Source organism: Hemiscyllium ocellatum, chromosome 12 (genome assembly GCF_020745735.1).
Source record: "Hemiscyllium ocellatum isolate sHemOce1 chromosome 12, sHemOce1.pat.X.cur, whole genome shotgun sequence".
Classification (NCBI taxonomy): domain Eukaryota; kingdom Metazoa; phylum Chordata; class Chondrichthyes; order Orectolobiformes; family Hemiscylliidae; genus Hemiscyllium; species Hemiscyllium ocellatum.
In genome coordinates, this window is record NC_083412.1 from 73,930,105 (window position 1) to 73,947,083 (window position 16,979).

General features: G+C 40.0%; 1 protein-coding gene across 1 annotated transcript; it reads left to right on the plus strand.

The window, feature by feature from the left end:
* Nucleotides 1–8,110: 8,110 nt before the first annotated feature.
* htr1fa (5-hydroxytryptamine (serotonin) receptor 1Fa) lies at nt 8,111–9,223 on the plus strand. Its single transcript, XM_060833179.1, has one exon. It carries the CDS (start codon nt 8,111–8,113, stop codon nt 9,221–9,223), a length of 1,113 nt encoding a protein of 370 aa, XP_060689162.1.
* Nucleotides 9,224–16,979: the final 7,756 nt, after the last annotated feature.

Genomic DNA, 16,979 nt, shown 5'->3' on the forward strand with positions numbered 1-16,979 from the left:
CGGTGATTTTCCAGCTCCTTGGATGCTGTCTGACCTGCTGTGCTTTTCCAGCACAACACTCTCAACTCTATTCAGTTTAATTATTCAGTGAGGCTGTGCTGATCATGTACCTTAAATCAGACAGTAAAGTAGAATATGATGGAAATACACTGATGGTTGGGCAGCATTTGTGGAGAGATAAACAGACTTAATGTGCAGAGGTTTGCAAGGAACAGGGAAAATCCTCTGTTGGGACTGAAGGTAAGAGGCAACGTTAGTCCAACCAGAAGCAGCATGATACCAGAGGCAACCAGTGGGGAAGCTATCTAGTTAAAGACTGCGAGCTGTCCCCACAGCTGCCAGACTAATCAGAGTTCAGCCAATGCTGAGGCTGCAGCTCCAGGGAGAGGATGCCTCAATGATCAGGCATTCTTAAAGTCAAGTAAATTGGGTTGGGACACACAGTCACCAGGCAAGCAGGCCTCAGAAATTAAAATGGGGAGGACATTGAACACTGCTGGTGCCAATGCCACAAGGTGATCAATACTGTCAACAGGGCCCTCAGTGAGCTATGAAGTGCACGTTCTGAAAAGCCCCCACGTTGGTATCTGCTGGAAGGTTGCCAAGTTCAGTTCTAGCTGTCTTATTCAAGGTAGGATGTTAAAGTCCTGAAAAGCGTTCAAAGGCGATTAGTAGAATGATACCAGGAAAGAAGGATTTTACTTACAAGAAAAGACTGGCTCAAAGGTAGATGACAGAGGGTGGTGATGGAGAGTTGTTTTTCGGACTGGAGGCCTGTGACCAGTGGAGAAACACAAGGATCGGTGCTGGGTCCACTACTTTTTGTCATTTACATAAATGATTTGGATGAGGAGAAACATGTTTACTCAGAGAGTTGTTAGGATAAGAATTGGGCTGCTTGGGAGAGTAGTGGAGGTGGTTTCCAAAGGAGGTTTCAGAAGAGATCTGGATATGAAAGTGAAAGTGATGGAGTTAGAGTGTTGTGGAGATATGGTTGGAGAGTGGGACTAGCTGGATAGCTTTTCAAGAGCTAGTACAGACAGGATGGGTCAAATGGTCTCCTTCAGTAGTGTAATATTCTTATAGAATCTCAGGTTTTAACCAGCAGTCACCCACTCTCCCAATGAGGACAAAATGCTAGTGGAATGGGAAGTGGTCCTTCATTGGCCATCTCTGTGACCCATTAAGGTCTTGACAGAGTCACCAACTTTCCTATTGCTGGCAATATGGCATGATGGCAGAGGCCTGTCAGGTTCTCCTGCCGATGCAACATTTTTTTCATACCTCTCAATTACCAGCTCATTCCCAAAAGGCCTGCAAGATTCCATCCAAGAATCCAGATAGATGACCTTTCCTCGAAACTGAGCATCATTAGTCTTGTCTGGGGAATGCAGAGGGGAAAAAAAAATTAATGAGCTGACAATGTTTTTTCAAGTAAGTTCAATTAATTTGTGCATCGATGCATATAGCTCCTGTACAGAGGCACTACCACCTGCTGTGTGCTTGTCAAAAAATCCACCTTTAGACTACTTTGAGAATTTATATTACCAAATTGACTTAGTTTTCTCCCTCAGCCTCAGTAGTAAAGCCATTCCAGAATATAAGTAGCTTTTTGTCATTTTGATATTGGAGTTTGCTTTAGCATCACATAGCCTGATATTTCAGGAAGGTGAACAGGGTATGGAGACAATGCAAACAACTAGAGGGCTAAACAAGGTCAGGAATGCAAAGCTTTTTGGTGAGTTTAGCAGCAGGTTCAATGAATGATTAAATTAGCAACCGAATTGATAGAAGAAAAAGAGGCCACAATCAGGGACAAACTATCAGGAAGAATAAAGACCGTTGATTGGCTGGGAGAGAAATGTGTCAGGACGACAAGGGCTGAGACAGAATTGAGTGGAGGGGTATCTTTAGGACTAAAGGGAGACAGAGAGAGAACATTGAAGCTACTGTGGAGGAGGGGGAAAGACATCAGCACTGCAGAAAGGGAGAGGCCCTTGAGGCTGCAGAGTAAGAGAGGCTGTGAATGGCAATGAGCAAAGCTAAGCCTTGCAGGACTGAGTACCTGGGAGTGCACTGATTTCAAAGAGTGCTGGAAAAGGCATTTACTGATTGGAACTGGCAGTTTCCATCTCCCTTTCATTGCTGGGTTTGACAAATCCCTGGGAATGTATACAGTAACAATCATACTGTGGGAAGCCAATTTAAAGAGGTTAATAAGGGGTCCTGCGTAGTGGGACATCTGGTTGCACTGGAATCCATCCATGTCAAGAAGGTAATAGGCACATAAATATGCATAAGTTGTCCCCAGCCAGTTAAGTGGTGAACCCCTCACCCTGACACTTGCCAATCTGTTTATTCTGTGTGTATTGGTTAATATCAAGGTCAGACAGCATAAGCAGTGCTCAATTCAAAGTGCGCACAGCACAAGGTAACTATAAATGCGTAGCAGCTGCTAAGTCTAAAGGGTTTTTTTAATCCATTCATGGGATGCAGGCAACCCTTACAAGGCCAGCATTTATTGCCATCCCTAATTGCCTTCAAGAAAGTGGTTTTGATCTGCTCTTGTTCTTGATCTGCTGTGAGGAAGTGAGTACCAGGATTCGGACCCAATGATTGTGAAGGAATGGTGACATAATTCCAACTCAGGATCATCTCTAACATGGAGATGAACTTGTAGTGTTGTTCACGTACATCAGCTGTCCTTGTCCTTCTGGGTGATAGAGTTCATGGGTTTGCAAAGTGCTGTTGAAGGATGCTTGGTGAGTTACTGCAGTGTATCTTGTAGGTGGCATGCACTGCTGCCACTGTGTATTAGTGGTGAATGGAGTGAAGGTTGAAGTTAGTGGCTGGTTTGCCACTCAAACAGCCTGTCTTGTCCAAGGATGGTGCTTCTTGAGTGCTATTGGAGCTGTCGGAAAGGGGGGAGCATTCCAGCTTACTCCTAACTTGTATCTTGGAGATTGTAGATAGACTTTGGGGACTCAGAACGTGTTACTCACAGCAGACTTCCCAACTTCTGACTTGCTTTTGCAGTCAATATTTGTATGGCTAGTCTACTTTCTTTCATGATCAGTGATAATTCCCAGGATGCCGATAGTGAGGGATTCAGAAATTGAAATGTTACAATGTCAAGAGAAAAGGATTAGGTTCTCTCTTTTTTTGGAGATAGTCATTTCGTGGCATTTGTAAGGCATGAATGCTATTTGCTATTTATCAGCCAAGCATTAATCTTGTCCAAGTCTTGCTACATACAGACACAGATTGCTTGAGTGTCCAAGGAGTTACAGAGTTGCGCAAAAGACCATCCTCCCTCTGACCTTATGATGGAGGGAAGGCCATTGAAGAAGCAGTTGAAGATGACTGGACCAAGGACACTGCAATGAGGCACTCCTGAAGCAATATCCAGAGAAGATGGACTTCCAAAAACATAATCATTTTTCCTTTTGTGCTCGGCGTGGCTCCAGCGTGTAGAGAGTGTTTATTTTATAGGCTTCTTTGATGTCATATATCATCAAATGCTACCTTAGTGTTAAGGTTAATCATTCTCACTGCAATTATTTCTAAATAAGTGGCACTTAATGGCACCATTGGTGATCGCTTCAATCACTTCGATGATGATTGAGAGTAAACTGATGAGGCAATAATTGACTGGTTGAATCTGTCCTGCTCTTTGTGATAATGACATACCTATTTTGAATAAATGCCAGTGTTGAAGTTGCATTTAGACACGTTTGCAAGCAGTGTAGCTTTTTTTTGGAAGATATGTCTCTCGCATTACAGCTGGGATGTTGTCAAAGCTGCATTGCTTAATGGTATTCAAACTGTGCACCCATTTCTTGATATCCATTGGAGTAAATAGGGTGGCACAGTGGTTAGTACTGTTGCCTCACAGCACCAGAGACCCGAGTTCAATTCCTGCCTCAGGCGAATGACTGTGGAGTTTGCACGTTCTCCCCGTGTCTGCGTGGGTTTCCTCCCACAGTCCAAAAACGTGCAGGTTAGGTGAATTGGCTGAGCTAAATTGCCCGTGTTCGGTGAAGGGGTAAATGTAGGAGAATGGGTTGCTCTTCGGCTGTCGGTGTGGACTCGTTGGGCCTAAGGGCCTGTTTCCACACTGTATCTAATCTAATCTAAATTGAATTGCTTGGAGACTCACATCTGAGAATTCAGAAGGAGATTGAGATGAATCATTCACTCAGGTCTTCTGACTTAAGATGATTACAAACTCTTAAGGTATTCTGGATGACAAAAATTTCACTACCATTCAAAACATGTTCAGTTCTTTTCATAATTTGCAGAAAAACTGCACTTTCAAAATTATTTTGTCAAAATGAAGCAGAATAGGATAGGTTTTCCAAATATAAAATAATTCACCTTGACTATTTTAACAACAATATAGTTTCATAGAACATTGAATACTTCCCATGAACATGCTTTTGCAGCAATACTCTTTGCAAATGGTCGCTTTCCTATTATGTATGCTATTCATCACATGTTTAGCACTGCTTCTTCTAACAGACATAACCTTCAATGAAATTGTTGAAAGCAAGTTCATGTAGTTAAATCGATTATAGTCTGCATGGCTTTCACAGTGATCCATGAAAACCTAATTCCAGTTTTGTTGACTCCTTTGACTCTGTGCAATGAGATTAACCTCCTAAATTCCATCTTGCCATATGTATTGATAAACAGCTACAAAATTGACGCTAGATAAAAACATTAAGGAAGCTGGACATAGCTGAATTGAACACATACAGATTAATAGCACATATGTTTTCACTGGGTACTTGTACTGAGTGAACCAAACCTTAAAATGAAACGTGGTCAAGAGTGTGGTGCTGGAAAAAGCACATCAGGTCAGGTAACATCTGAGGAGCAGGAGAATCGATGTTTCAGGCATAAGTCCTTCATCAGGAATGAGGGAGATAGGATGCCAACTTGCGGATCATTTAGAGAACATCTCTGGGACACCTGCACCAACCAATTCCATCGCCCCATGACCATTTTAATTCCCCTCCCACTCCACCAAGGACATGCAGGTCTGGGCCTCCTCCATAGCCAAAGTCTAACCACTTGATGCCTTGAGGAAGAACACCTCATTTTGCACCTTGGGACCCTCCAACCACATGGCATCAATGTAGATTTCCCACCTTATTGCCAGTCCCAAGCCTCCAACTCGGCGCTGCCCTCTTGACCTGTCCATCTTCCTTTCCACCTCTCCATTCGACCCTCCTGTACCACCTATCACCTTCTCCCTCCCATCTTCATCTACCTATCACATTCCCAGCTACCTTCCCCCCCCCCAGCCCCATCCCCCTCCCATTTATCTCTCAAACCGCCACCCACCCCCGGCCCACAAGCCTCATTCCTGATGAAGGGCTTATGCCCGAAACGTTGATTCTCCTGCTCCTTGGATGCTGCCTGACCTACAGTGCCTTTCCAGTACCACACTTGACTCTGATCTCTAGCATCTGCAGTCTTCACTTTCTCCTCCTTGAAATGAAACAGGTCAGTCACTCAGTGGAAATGGTATCCCAGATATTACCAGGACACCGCTGAGTGTGATATTGTATCTCTGTGATAATGTGGAGTGAGCTTGTTGCATTAAAGTGCAGAGCTGATGCAATTGTTGAAGGCCTGAGGCAATGCCACAACTGATGCAGCGTTTGGCTGCAGGTCTGACTGCAACATGTAGCATCGCTCTGCCACAATATCTCAGCCTCTCTAAAGGAATGCAACCTCTCCACACATTATTCCTTAAACACATTCACGTAAGACAGGTATTCTATTTTTATATGGCTAGGGGGTTAATGTTGAGGGTCAAGCAATTATTGATCTCCATACAAAGGGATAAATACCATCTCCCCTTTCAGGATCAATGGAAATACCAATTGCCAATTTCCCATCCATTAATATATTGGGAATTAATACTGTCCAGAAAGTCAGTATGAACTGTTACATAAAAGTTCTGATTATCTCATTTCTTTAAAAATCTCTTAATTCCACAACCTTTAATGAAGATTTTAAGAAAAACTTTCAGAAACTAGTACACTGCAGAGAGTTTCTATAAATACAATGGTGGTACTGCAAAGCAATTTTTTCATTTTTTTGCATACAATGTTTTCACTTGATTTCACTATCACGGTTTCAAGGAAATCCATTTTGCATCCACTTCTTTCATCTTCCAAACTGTACTCAGATTTATTTCAGGCATGCAATGGTCTCTCACTGTGAGTTATCACATGTATGAGTCACCTTGGTGTCACTTTCATATACCGTCTTCCATAGAACAGCTTTAGTCCTCCATGCGGGCACCACTCCCTAGCCGCAGAGTTATTAAGCAAAGGATTTCTATAGAATGGCTGAATTCCCCAAGGTACAGTGTGCCACAATGGCACACATAGCACTAAAGATGCTAACTGAATAATCACCACTGAATATAAAGGAAGACATTCCATCCTGAGGATACCTGGCTTATCTGTGGTGCAAACCAGGCCTTGTCCTCACACAGCAGCTTCAAGCAGCCTATCAGGAAATGCCATGGAAAGCTGCATTTGGAGGGCATACTCAGTCGGCCATCTTCATCTACTGATGAAATGCAGTAGTATAACCTTCCTTAATTATTTCTTTGCACCCTAATGTGTATCACTACAGGACCTTACATGAAATCCTCACTTGTGCAAATAACCCCGAACTTACTGATTCACCTGTATCCTGAATAACTATAATGCTCATAAAGAAAAACAAGAAATCACAATTTCCCAGAACATTTCAAAACATGGCAATGGCAAAGGTGAATTGGAAGATGTATAGGTGTAGAGTGATCTTAGGTTGGCAGAAGGCATTTTGTGATTATGGAAGATGGTTGCTGTTTGTTGGATTTGATGTGAATATCCTGGTCCACAGTTGCAGTTTCTAGTATTAGTTGTGTGAGCAATGTGTTAAAAGGTTGAAGTCTATGATGGTGCCCAGATTGGTCTGGAATCAAAAGAAGTGTACAATGACATGCTACCCCTGTCTGCCCTCATGGAGTATTCTTACTTTATTCCATTTGGTTAATGAGTCCTATGCATGCACAATTTAGGAGTCAGCTAATGATACCTCCAGATGACAGTATGGCTGATGTTACTATTCAACTTAATGGAATCCAGAAGTGTGGCCCTCATGTATTTTACCTCCTAAAGGGTTAGCAATTTGTCCTTCTGCCAGTTGGTCTGGCTCAGTTGACCCCAAGGTTGTCTCAAAGGTGTAAAAATGATTGCAGGATGCAGGTTTGTTGCAAATTGACAATAAAATGGCTTGCTGACCATTTACTTTGCTTCCAGACAGAATCCTGGTACAGTCAGGCAGCTGCAGAATGCTTTTAAAGAATTATTGCCTCATTGCACAAAGAGTTCTTGGTAGAGCTGGCATGTCAGTTTCAACACCTGTAACTTTATAGCTGCAATTAAAAGACATTGGGTTACCTCAGGAAACATATTTGTAAGTTTAGAACAAAGGAAATAGGAACTACAGAAGGCTATAAAGTCTCTTAAGCTTGTTCCACTATGCAATAAATTTGATGGCGAATTTTTTTACCTCAATTCCATTTTCCCACCATAGCTCACATCTCATCATCTGGCGAACTGTGTAATTTTAAATTTGAAATCAAAGAAATTCAGGGCTAAGTTCTACATTGTTATCTTACTTTTTTCAAAACTGTACATCTGCAATTCTATTGAGTAAGATGACTAACATGATGCAGAAGCAAAACAATGATATTATGATAGTAAGTTTTAATTATCCATCAAAACATTCAAGAATCTATTTAAATGGAATTTTTAAGGAAATGTATGGCCCTTGTAGATAGCTTGATAGGTCAAAGTCATAACTAACTACGACAGGGTCAACTCAATGCCCTGGTCTACCATCTTGTAAGATTTCATACTGGAATTGAGGCATTGCAACATTATATGTTAATTACAATGTCTGGGGGTTTGACAGTTTTTGATATTTTTATTTTTAACTCTGGTTCCGTGGAATTGAAACCATTTCTTACCTTAAACGATATTGTGTTCATTTGCAGATTGTATGAATTCCATCAGAACCCCTCATCCAAATGAACAAAATGGATTTAGAAAACGAAACTTACACCAACTTTACAATCGAAGAGCTGACAAAGGGAAAAACTTCCAAAGTGCTGATATCGCTTTCACTCTCAGTCCTAACCATCATGACCACACTTATTAATTCACTGGTGATCAGTGCAATTATTGTAACAAGAAAGCTTCACCACCCAGCAAACTATCTAATATGCTCCCTCGCTGTTACAGATTTACTTGTTGCCGTCCTTGTGATGCCCTTCAATATTATTTACACTGTAAAGGAGACATGGGTGATGGGTCAGGTTGTCTGCAACATCTGGTTAAGTGTTGACATTACATGTTGCACATGCTCTATTCTTCACCTGGCTGCAATTGCCCTAGACAGGTATAGGGCTATAACTGATGCTGTGGAATATGCACAGAAGAGGACACCTAAACGTGCTGGAATAATGATCACAGTTGTATGGGTTATTTCCATCTTTATATCAATGCCTCCTTTGTTTTGGAGACACCAAGGAAATAATAAGGAGGATGAGTGTCTTATTAAGCATGAGCATCTTGTCTACACAATCTATTCTACATTTGGAGCATTTTATATTCCCTTGGGTTTGATCCTCATTCTGTACTATAAGATATATCGAGCAGCTAAAACGCTTTATCACAAAAGGAGTGCAAGCAAGCACATCAACGAGGATGTAAATGGCAAGATGCCCAGCATTACTATCAGAAGCCCCAGGACACCTTCGACACTGTGCATATCTGAAAAGTCCATTTCAGACCCTTCTACAATTGAAGATGGAGACAAAATCCACATCACAGCTCGAAGTCTCAACCCCAGCACTTGCCAACAAGAAAAATTATGGAAGAGAAACAAAATCTCTGGCACAAGAGAAAGAAAGGCAGCAACCACTTTGGGCTTGATTCTGGGAGCATTTGTAATATGCTGGTTACCATTCTTTCTAAAAGAACTCATCGTGAATGTCTGTGAATCCTGCTATATTTCTCCAGAGATGACTGATTTTTTGACATGGCTAGGTTACCTCAATTCTTTAATCAATCCTCTTATTTACACAATATTCAATGAGGACTTTAAGAAAGCTTTTCAGAAGCTAGTACGCTGCAAAATGTTTCTGTAAATACAGTGGAAGGCAATCATCTTTATAATTAGAATGGGTAGGACTTTTGCAGAAGCCTTCTGCTTTGAAAGGACAATTACATTTTTTTTCAGTTGGTTTACTGTGGCTTTGTATCTGAAACAATTACCAAACTAGAAGATACATACTGTTACAGATATATAAAACTCTTGGGTGCAGAAGAGAACTTATGTAGTATTTTTCTATTCTGGAACTGCCAGTGATATTTTAAAGAGATGATACCTTGTAAGTAGAAATAATGCAAATTTTAAATTTGAAGCATTGACTGGATTTTTAATGTGTATAAAATATGTTTGAACTACAGGGAAAGCACTACATAATTTTCTCCGATTATTCATATTGGTTAAAATTGACTTTCCAGTCTGAAATGGATATATTGAGAGTTCGTAAAAGTGGGAACACTTGCTAAGGGCTTATTAAACATTGAAAATAACTTATTAAAGGCCTACATAAGCAATATGCAAGTGTTTCTTTTTGGGATCTTTTAAAAAAATTGGAAATGTATTCCACTTGGAAGTAATTCTAAGGTTGAAGGGCAAGACCTAATGCAGGAAAGCCACAATAGAATTGTCCAAATATTCTTCTTCATTGAATTGCTGGAGCAAACAATTGTAAGTTAAATGATAATTCAGCAGCAACTGAAAAAGAAACCAACCTGGAATTATAAATGGAGGCACATTATTGCAAATCTAATTATTCCAGGGATCAAATGTAACACACTAAAGTTGGCTTCTTGAACATGTCAGAAGGCAAGGCATCGTGAGACTCAAAGTCAGTAGATAACCCGTGACTGAGGTGAACTATTGTCTTGACAAAGGTTGTAACGTAATCAACCAGTACTTATGGTACATGTAACTTCTAGACATTCGCAAAAGAGTATGCAGCAGTCAGTTTGCATCATCCATTGCCTTGCTTTTCACTTTACATCCAAGTACATGCATTTAAGTGACAACAGAAAACCAAAAACTCAGGCAACTAGACAGATATGTGAGGGATACTTTTGCCCGGTCCTTGTCTCAGTTGCATTGATACTATGATTAGGTACTTTTCATTAAATTTGTGTTCAATTATAGAATTTCCAGTCATTTATCATGCTTTTGTTATGTTTCATTACAAAATATGTATCTTTTCTTGGCTTTGGTAGAACTGACTCTTTGTTAGCTACACAATAAAATAAATGACAGGCTGTGACACATAAAACAACTGAACATTACCATCTCGTAAATCATGCATTGCTGCAACATATGTGGTGGAAGTGCATATGCTGTTTATGTATTTGTACTGAGAGCTTAATGTATCCTGGATTTTCCACTTGCAGCAATGTGGACAATTCATTGACCCAGTTCTCATAGATTCCATAAATGATGATGTGGAAATGGTGGGTGTTCGATTTAGTCTGGTCAGTTTCATACATGTATGAGTCTCAACTGTGGCTTAGTTGATAGTGTACTTCGAAGTAATAATGTGTCTGTTACAATCCCCACTCCAGAGCTTAAGCACAAAAACCAAGGCCAACACTCCAGTATAGCATTGAAGGGATGCTCCACTGTTGGAAGGTGCCATCTCTCAAATGAGACATTAAATCAAGGCTCCATCTGGCTTAGACAGATTTAAAAGATCTATATTGAAGAAGAGCTATGGAGCTACCCCTGGTACCCTGGCCAATATTTATGCCTCAACATCACAAAAAGACATTATCTGATCGTTATTACCTTGTTATTTGTGGGAGCTTACAGTTTGCCAATTGGCTTCATTACAATGGTGATTGGATTTCAAAAGTACTTCATTGGCTACAAAGCACTTTGAAGCATTCAGCTGTAGTGAAAAGTGTGATATAAAACCAAGCCTTTCTTTCATTAATTAGTAAAACATCATGGCCCTGAAATTTCATAGGAGATGCAGCTGGTCTCCAACCTGAATTATATTGGTAGACTTGGAGAATCCCTGCAGAATTTCAAACCAGTATCTTCACCTGAAACATCTTCTGTGTTAATATCAGCTACGGGACATTGTTTGCTTTAATTGTTGTGGGATCAAAACCTTTGGATATTCGACCTGCAGTCACTTGTTTATGCCCTGCTTTGGCAACACCACTTTAATTAAAGTTTGCTCTTTTGCCTCTGCTTGCAGTCTACACTTGGAGTGCATGGCCTCATGTTTTATATGAGGGTACAATGATGAGCGCCATAAGTTATTTTAATCCAACCTTCATTTTTGCAAACTATCTGTGACCACTTACATTGCTTTAAATATTAATATTACCCTAATTGTTGCGAATATCATAACATCTCTATAAAGGCAGGACTCCGAATGTTTGCATCCTGACACAAATGCTGATGACCATAGGTCAATTGTTCACGGACTAAAAATCAAAACACTGCAGACTGGAAATCTGATGCACACACAGAGATTGCTGGATAAACTCTGCAAGTCTTGTCGCATTTGTAGTCAGAAAAACAGAGTTAACATTTCATGACTTCTTCAGAATGGTTCTGAAACTGAACCCAAAGTATTAACCCTGTTTCTCTCTCCACAGGTGCTGCTAGACCTATTGAGTTTCTCCAGCATTCTCCATGTTTGGTCACTTAATTGTAGCTGGTTGGCCTTTACTATTCACTACATATTTGTACACATGCATCAATACTAACTTGTATATTAAACAGTATTTACTCAATGATATCATCTTCTGAATATTATAGAGTACTTGACTCTGAGCAAGTGCATGATGTAAATGTGGGTTTTGTCAATTGATGTAGTTTTAAGTGCTTCATTCTGCTGGATGCTGCAAACCACTTTGTTTTCTCTTTGTGACAGGAACAAATACCAGCCAATAAATGTCTTTAGAGAACCAGCTTTTGGCTTATTGATACCATTCATACCTCTGACCTCTGGCTAACCCTAGATTTTGTTCATCCAATACCCCTTGACCTCAATTAACTATAGTAGTTTCCATAAAAGCAACACCTTGATTTTAAAATTCTCATCTTTGTTTTCAAATCCCCCCTATGAATTTTCCCCTCATTGTATCTGTAATCTCCTCCAGTCCCACAACCCTTCAAGATCTTTATGTCCCTTAAATTGCATCCTCTTGAATATTCCTGAATGTAATTGATTCATCACTGGCAGCTATATTTTGAACAGAAACAAAAATAGAAGTTGCTGGAAAAGCTCAGCAGGTCTGGCAGCATCTGTGGAGAGAAATTCAAGTTAATGTTTCAGGTTCAGTGACCCTTCCTCAGTTCTGCCAGACCTGCTGAGCATTTCCAGTAATTTCTGTTTTGTTTCAGATTTCCAGCATTCACAGTTATTTCAATCTCTATTATTTGAACAGCCTTAGCTCTCAGTTCTGGAATGTTTCTCAATCTTACTTTTCTCCTTTAAAACTTTCTTTAAAGCCTATTTGATTTGCTCTGAAATGTTTTATCATGCTCCTGTGAAACGCTTAGGTGTTGAATTATATTAGATATGTTGAATAACTGCAAGTTCCTTTTGTCTCAGAAGCTAAAGGATTTAAGACCTGTTTTAGAAAATTTCAAAGAGTAGGAACTAAAATATATGATTTCTACATATTGGTTTTATATCCAGTGAAGTTGTAAAATGTATTGCCTAACATAATGTGGAATATTTCAGGATGTTTGGGAGAGGTAGTGCACAGATTATAGGACATAGCACTGGAGGTCCTGCTAGATGAAGTCCAGAAGAGAAGGGGACTCATTGTACCATCAGTGACAAAAGAGTCCATATCGTTTTCCTGTCCATACTGTTCTTATATATGTATCTGACTTCATGTCCTCCTTGAACTTCCCCACACAGGCCAAGTGGGAGCCCTTGCAGGAATTCCATGATCTTGCATTCCCTTTCTCCTGGTGACACTTAAACAATGAGCAATAAGTTAATGTTGTGCAACACTTTTCTAAGGAATGTCTTCAGAGAATTACTGGAATTATGTTCAAGCTGCTAATAAGACATTTGTTAAGTTTTCACAAACAGTTGCAGAAATAAAATACCCCCATCTGTTTCAGAAGTCCTTTTTCAATGTATGACACCAAATAAAAAGCGAGCATTGTTCGAAGTGGCATTCAGAATCTTCAGCAGCAACCTATTTGCTCCTATTCAAGAGATCACTGTTAGCTCAGCAGCTATCCATCAAAATATCAGGTGGAACATTTAAGCAGAAATCAGTCCCTTTGTGATCTTCTGGTCAGTCTTTCCTTATGGGTGGCACAGTGGTTAGCACTGCTGCCTCACAGCGCCTGTAGACCCGGGTTCAATTCCCGACTCAGGCGACTGACTGTGTGGAGTTTGCACGTTCTCCCCGTGTCTGCGTGGGTTTCCTCCGGGTGCTCCGGTTTCCTCCCACAGTCACAAAGATGTGCGGGTCAGGTGAATTGGCCAAGCTAAATTGCCCGTAGTGTTAGGTAAGGGGTAAAATGTAGGGGTATGGGTGGGTTGCGCTTCGGCGGGTCGGTGTGGACTTGTTGGGCCGAAGGGCCTGTTTCCACACTGTAAGTCTAATCTAAAAAATCTAATGGCTACTTTAATTCATTTCCATAATGGTATACATGGGCTAAACAAAGGCCATTTCAGAAGCTGATGAGTACCTAAGTAAGCTGGCAAAATACATTGGCCATTGTGACTGTGCTCATGTACAGTTTTATAGTAAAATTTTAACTCAGCAAGGATGATGGAATAGTAATTGATATATGTCCAAGTCAGGATGGTGTATGACTTTGAGAGGAAATTCAAACTGATGGTGTTCCCAGAATATTACTGCTTTTGTTCTTGATTGTAGATGTTGTGTAATAACATTGTCAAAGTACTCATGCTGCATGCTATGGTACATCCAGAAGGTTACACATACTGCAGTCACATTGTACAATTGTAAACCAGTCAGATTCCTCTGTCCTGTATGGAGCTGAGCTGGTTAAATATTGTTGCGTTAAACTCATCCAAAGAAATAATATGGATGTGATGAAAGGAGGTGAGCTATCTGTCATAAAATACTCAACCTCTGCAGTGCTTTTTTAGTCATGATGGCTGACCCAGAAGGCCATCTGGCCAATGGTAAACCCCAAGATGTTAATGGTAAGAAGTTCAATAATAGTGTGATTGTTAAAGATCAGAGTAAGATGATTGACCATACCCGATTCAAAAGTTGCCATTTCACTTGTTAACTCAACCCTGAATACTTTTGAGAGAACTGTTTTAGTCTAGCGTGGGTGACTTCATTAGTGAGGAGCTCCAAAACAACGGACCACTATAGACTCATTTGTGAGTAGCTTCACTTCTAATCTTATAACATTAGTAAGGTCATTAATGAAGTTGCTGACAATAGTTGGCCAATGATTCTCCCTTAAGTAACTCCAACAGGAATGTCTTGGGTACTTAATCATTGACTTTGATAACCATCCATAATCCCCAAGACATCAATTCTGATTCCAGCTATTGGGGATTTTTCCAATGGCAAGTAATTTATCCCAGTTTGCCAAAGTCTACTCAGTCAAGGTGCTGAATTAATATTGGGGCAGCTGCTCTCCTAATACATGAGACTGAATTTTATCAGAAATCAGTTAAGTGACAGTTTTGGTGAGTTTCATGGGGGTTTTCTCTCTGTGAGCCTTAGCTAGCTTCCCAAATTCACCCTGTTACCTATGCAACAACCCCAATGGCACCTTGCTCATCACTTTCCTACTTGCCAAAAGTGGAAGTACTGGTCACTGCTGGCACCTCCCAAGGTTTGTGGCATTGGTTCCATCTTTGAAGTCCAGCCATGCACCTGGTCAAGCACCGTCAGTCTACAGCTGCCAGGTACTGTTCTTTTCAGTTGACCCGGGTCACAGAACTGAAATTGGTACCTCACTTTGCTCATGGGGACCAAGGAGATCCTGTAGGATCCATGCAGTTGCTGTGAGATGAGATGTCAGTGCCTGGTGTTCAAGATGGAGGGTCAGAGGAACAAGTAGCAAGTCATCAGGTTACTGCTCTAACTTTCATGTTGGGAATTATCACCATCTGGTTTCTACCTAGCAGACAGGAGAAAGGGAAAACTAAATATTAATAAAGCAAGATAGCATAATACTAAGAATATTAATGCATGCTGATATGTGTAAACAAGCCTCTTGCCATTCACTAGTGAGAATCTCATCACCATGTTCAGCACTTGAAAGGAAAGTGGATATCAGTCATCTCTTTACTGCCCGATCTCAAGTGATTCTATAAACATCCTCTCCATTTCCCACATCATTCAATGACTGGGAAGATTCCCCCACACTGTATTTAAATGCTGGTTAACATTTTACCTTTAAGGACACCTTGTAAGCAATATTCATAACATTTTAATTGTTCAATCATTGCTGTATTCCATTTGCATTCTTATCCAACTTCATTGATTTCAATGCCTTCTTATGTCTAGTCAAAGCAGACTTTGTGGCTTACAAAGGAATTCTTATGTGACAACTACCTGCACTGTGCACTACTTTTTCTGGAAAAGTTTCAGTTGAATTTATTAACATGTGGTGAATTGGCAGGCTATTCGTAGTTCCCTTTTAATGTAAAATCATTAAAATCAAAACTGACATATCCAAACTTAGACAGTCATAGTTTTACTTTAAATTAATTCCTCTTCCAAACTTTTAAAAACTAGTAAACCTTGCATATGGGTATGGTCTTGTGTGACTTCAGTGACATTGCTCACATCACAAAACATTTCCTGCACCTTTTGCACATTTGTCTCCATCTAAAACAATTAGCGAACCTGCAGTACCACACTTGGTGATCCTGCGCTCAGCCAGTGCTGCATGATTGTTACTTCCTCGCAGTTCTCCATCAACATAGTAGGGGCCTGGAAATCATATTTTGGTTGCCAGAAGTAGTGTAATATGGACATCCCTTCAACACATCCTGCAGTTGACTAAATAAAACTATTGTTATTTTTAGGGATTGACCACTTTATCTCAGGTGATTAATGAGTGGATAGTTTGGATTTGGATTTAAATATTAAAGTACAAGTGTGAAATTTCATACAAAGAAATTAATCTTTGAAAACTTCCCATTTACCCTATTTTCTGTCCATTTGCCCAGCTTTAGCATAATGTTTTTTGTGTTGTCGAAGATACAATATTCCTACCTGATAAACATATGCACTTTTTACAAGACAAGGAACGAAGGAAGAAGTTACTTATCTTTGGGAAATGTACATTTCATAATATCTGGAGTTTTTGACATGTCATTGCTTTGTGCTTTCCTGTAATAAACATTATCTCACATCTGTATCTGTTGACTCAATTTAATGCAAGTGACACACGTCTATATGTGCTCAGTTTCTATCTCTTAATTGCTGTATAATATAGATGTATCTAAATCTCCAAATCTCAGCACTTTCCAAATAAGTGATGCTGGTTTTAGTGGATAAACTGCTTTCCTAATGTTGCTGTTTTGAAAAAGGTGTACAGTCATGCTATTTTAAATAATTTTTTTATTCTTTTATGGAAGATGAGCATTTTTGGCTAAACCAGCATTTATTCCCAATTCCTAATTCGGTTCAGGAATGTGCTGGTGAGCCCAAACTCTGCCGAATGCTAGCATCAGGTATACAAAGAGAAGCTGCAAATAATAAAGTTATGAAATTCGTTCTGAACTTACACAAGTGTCCAGTCACAAAAAGGGCATAATTACATAGGTTGAAATTAATTATGTTTTTCAAGGAGGTCAAATAACCAGCTGGTCAAATTGATAACAT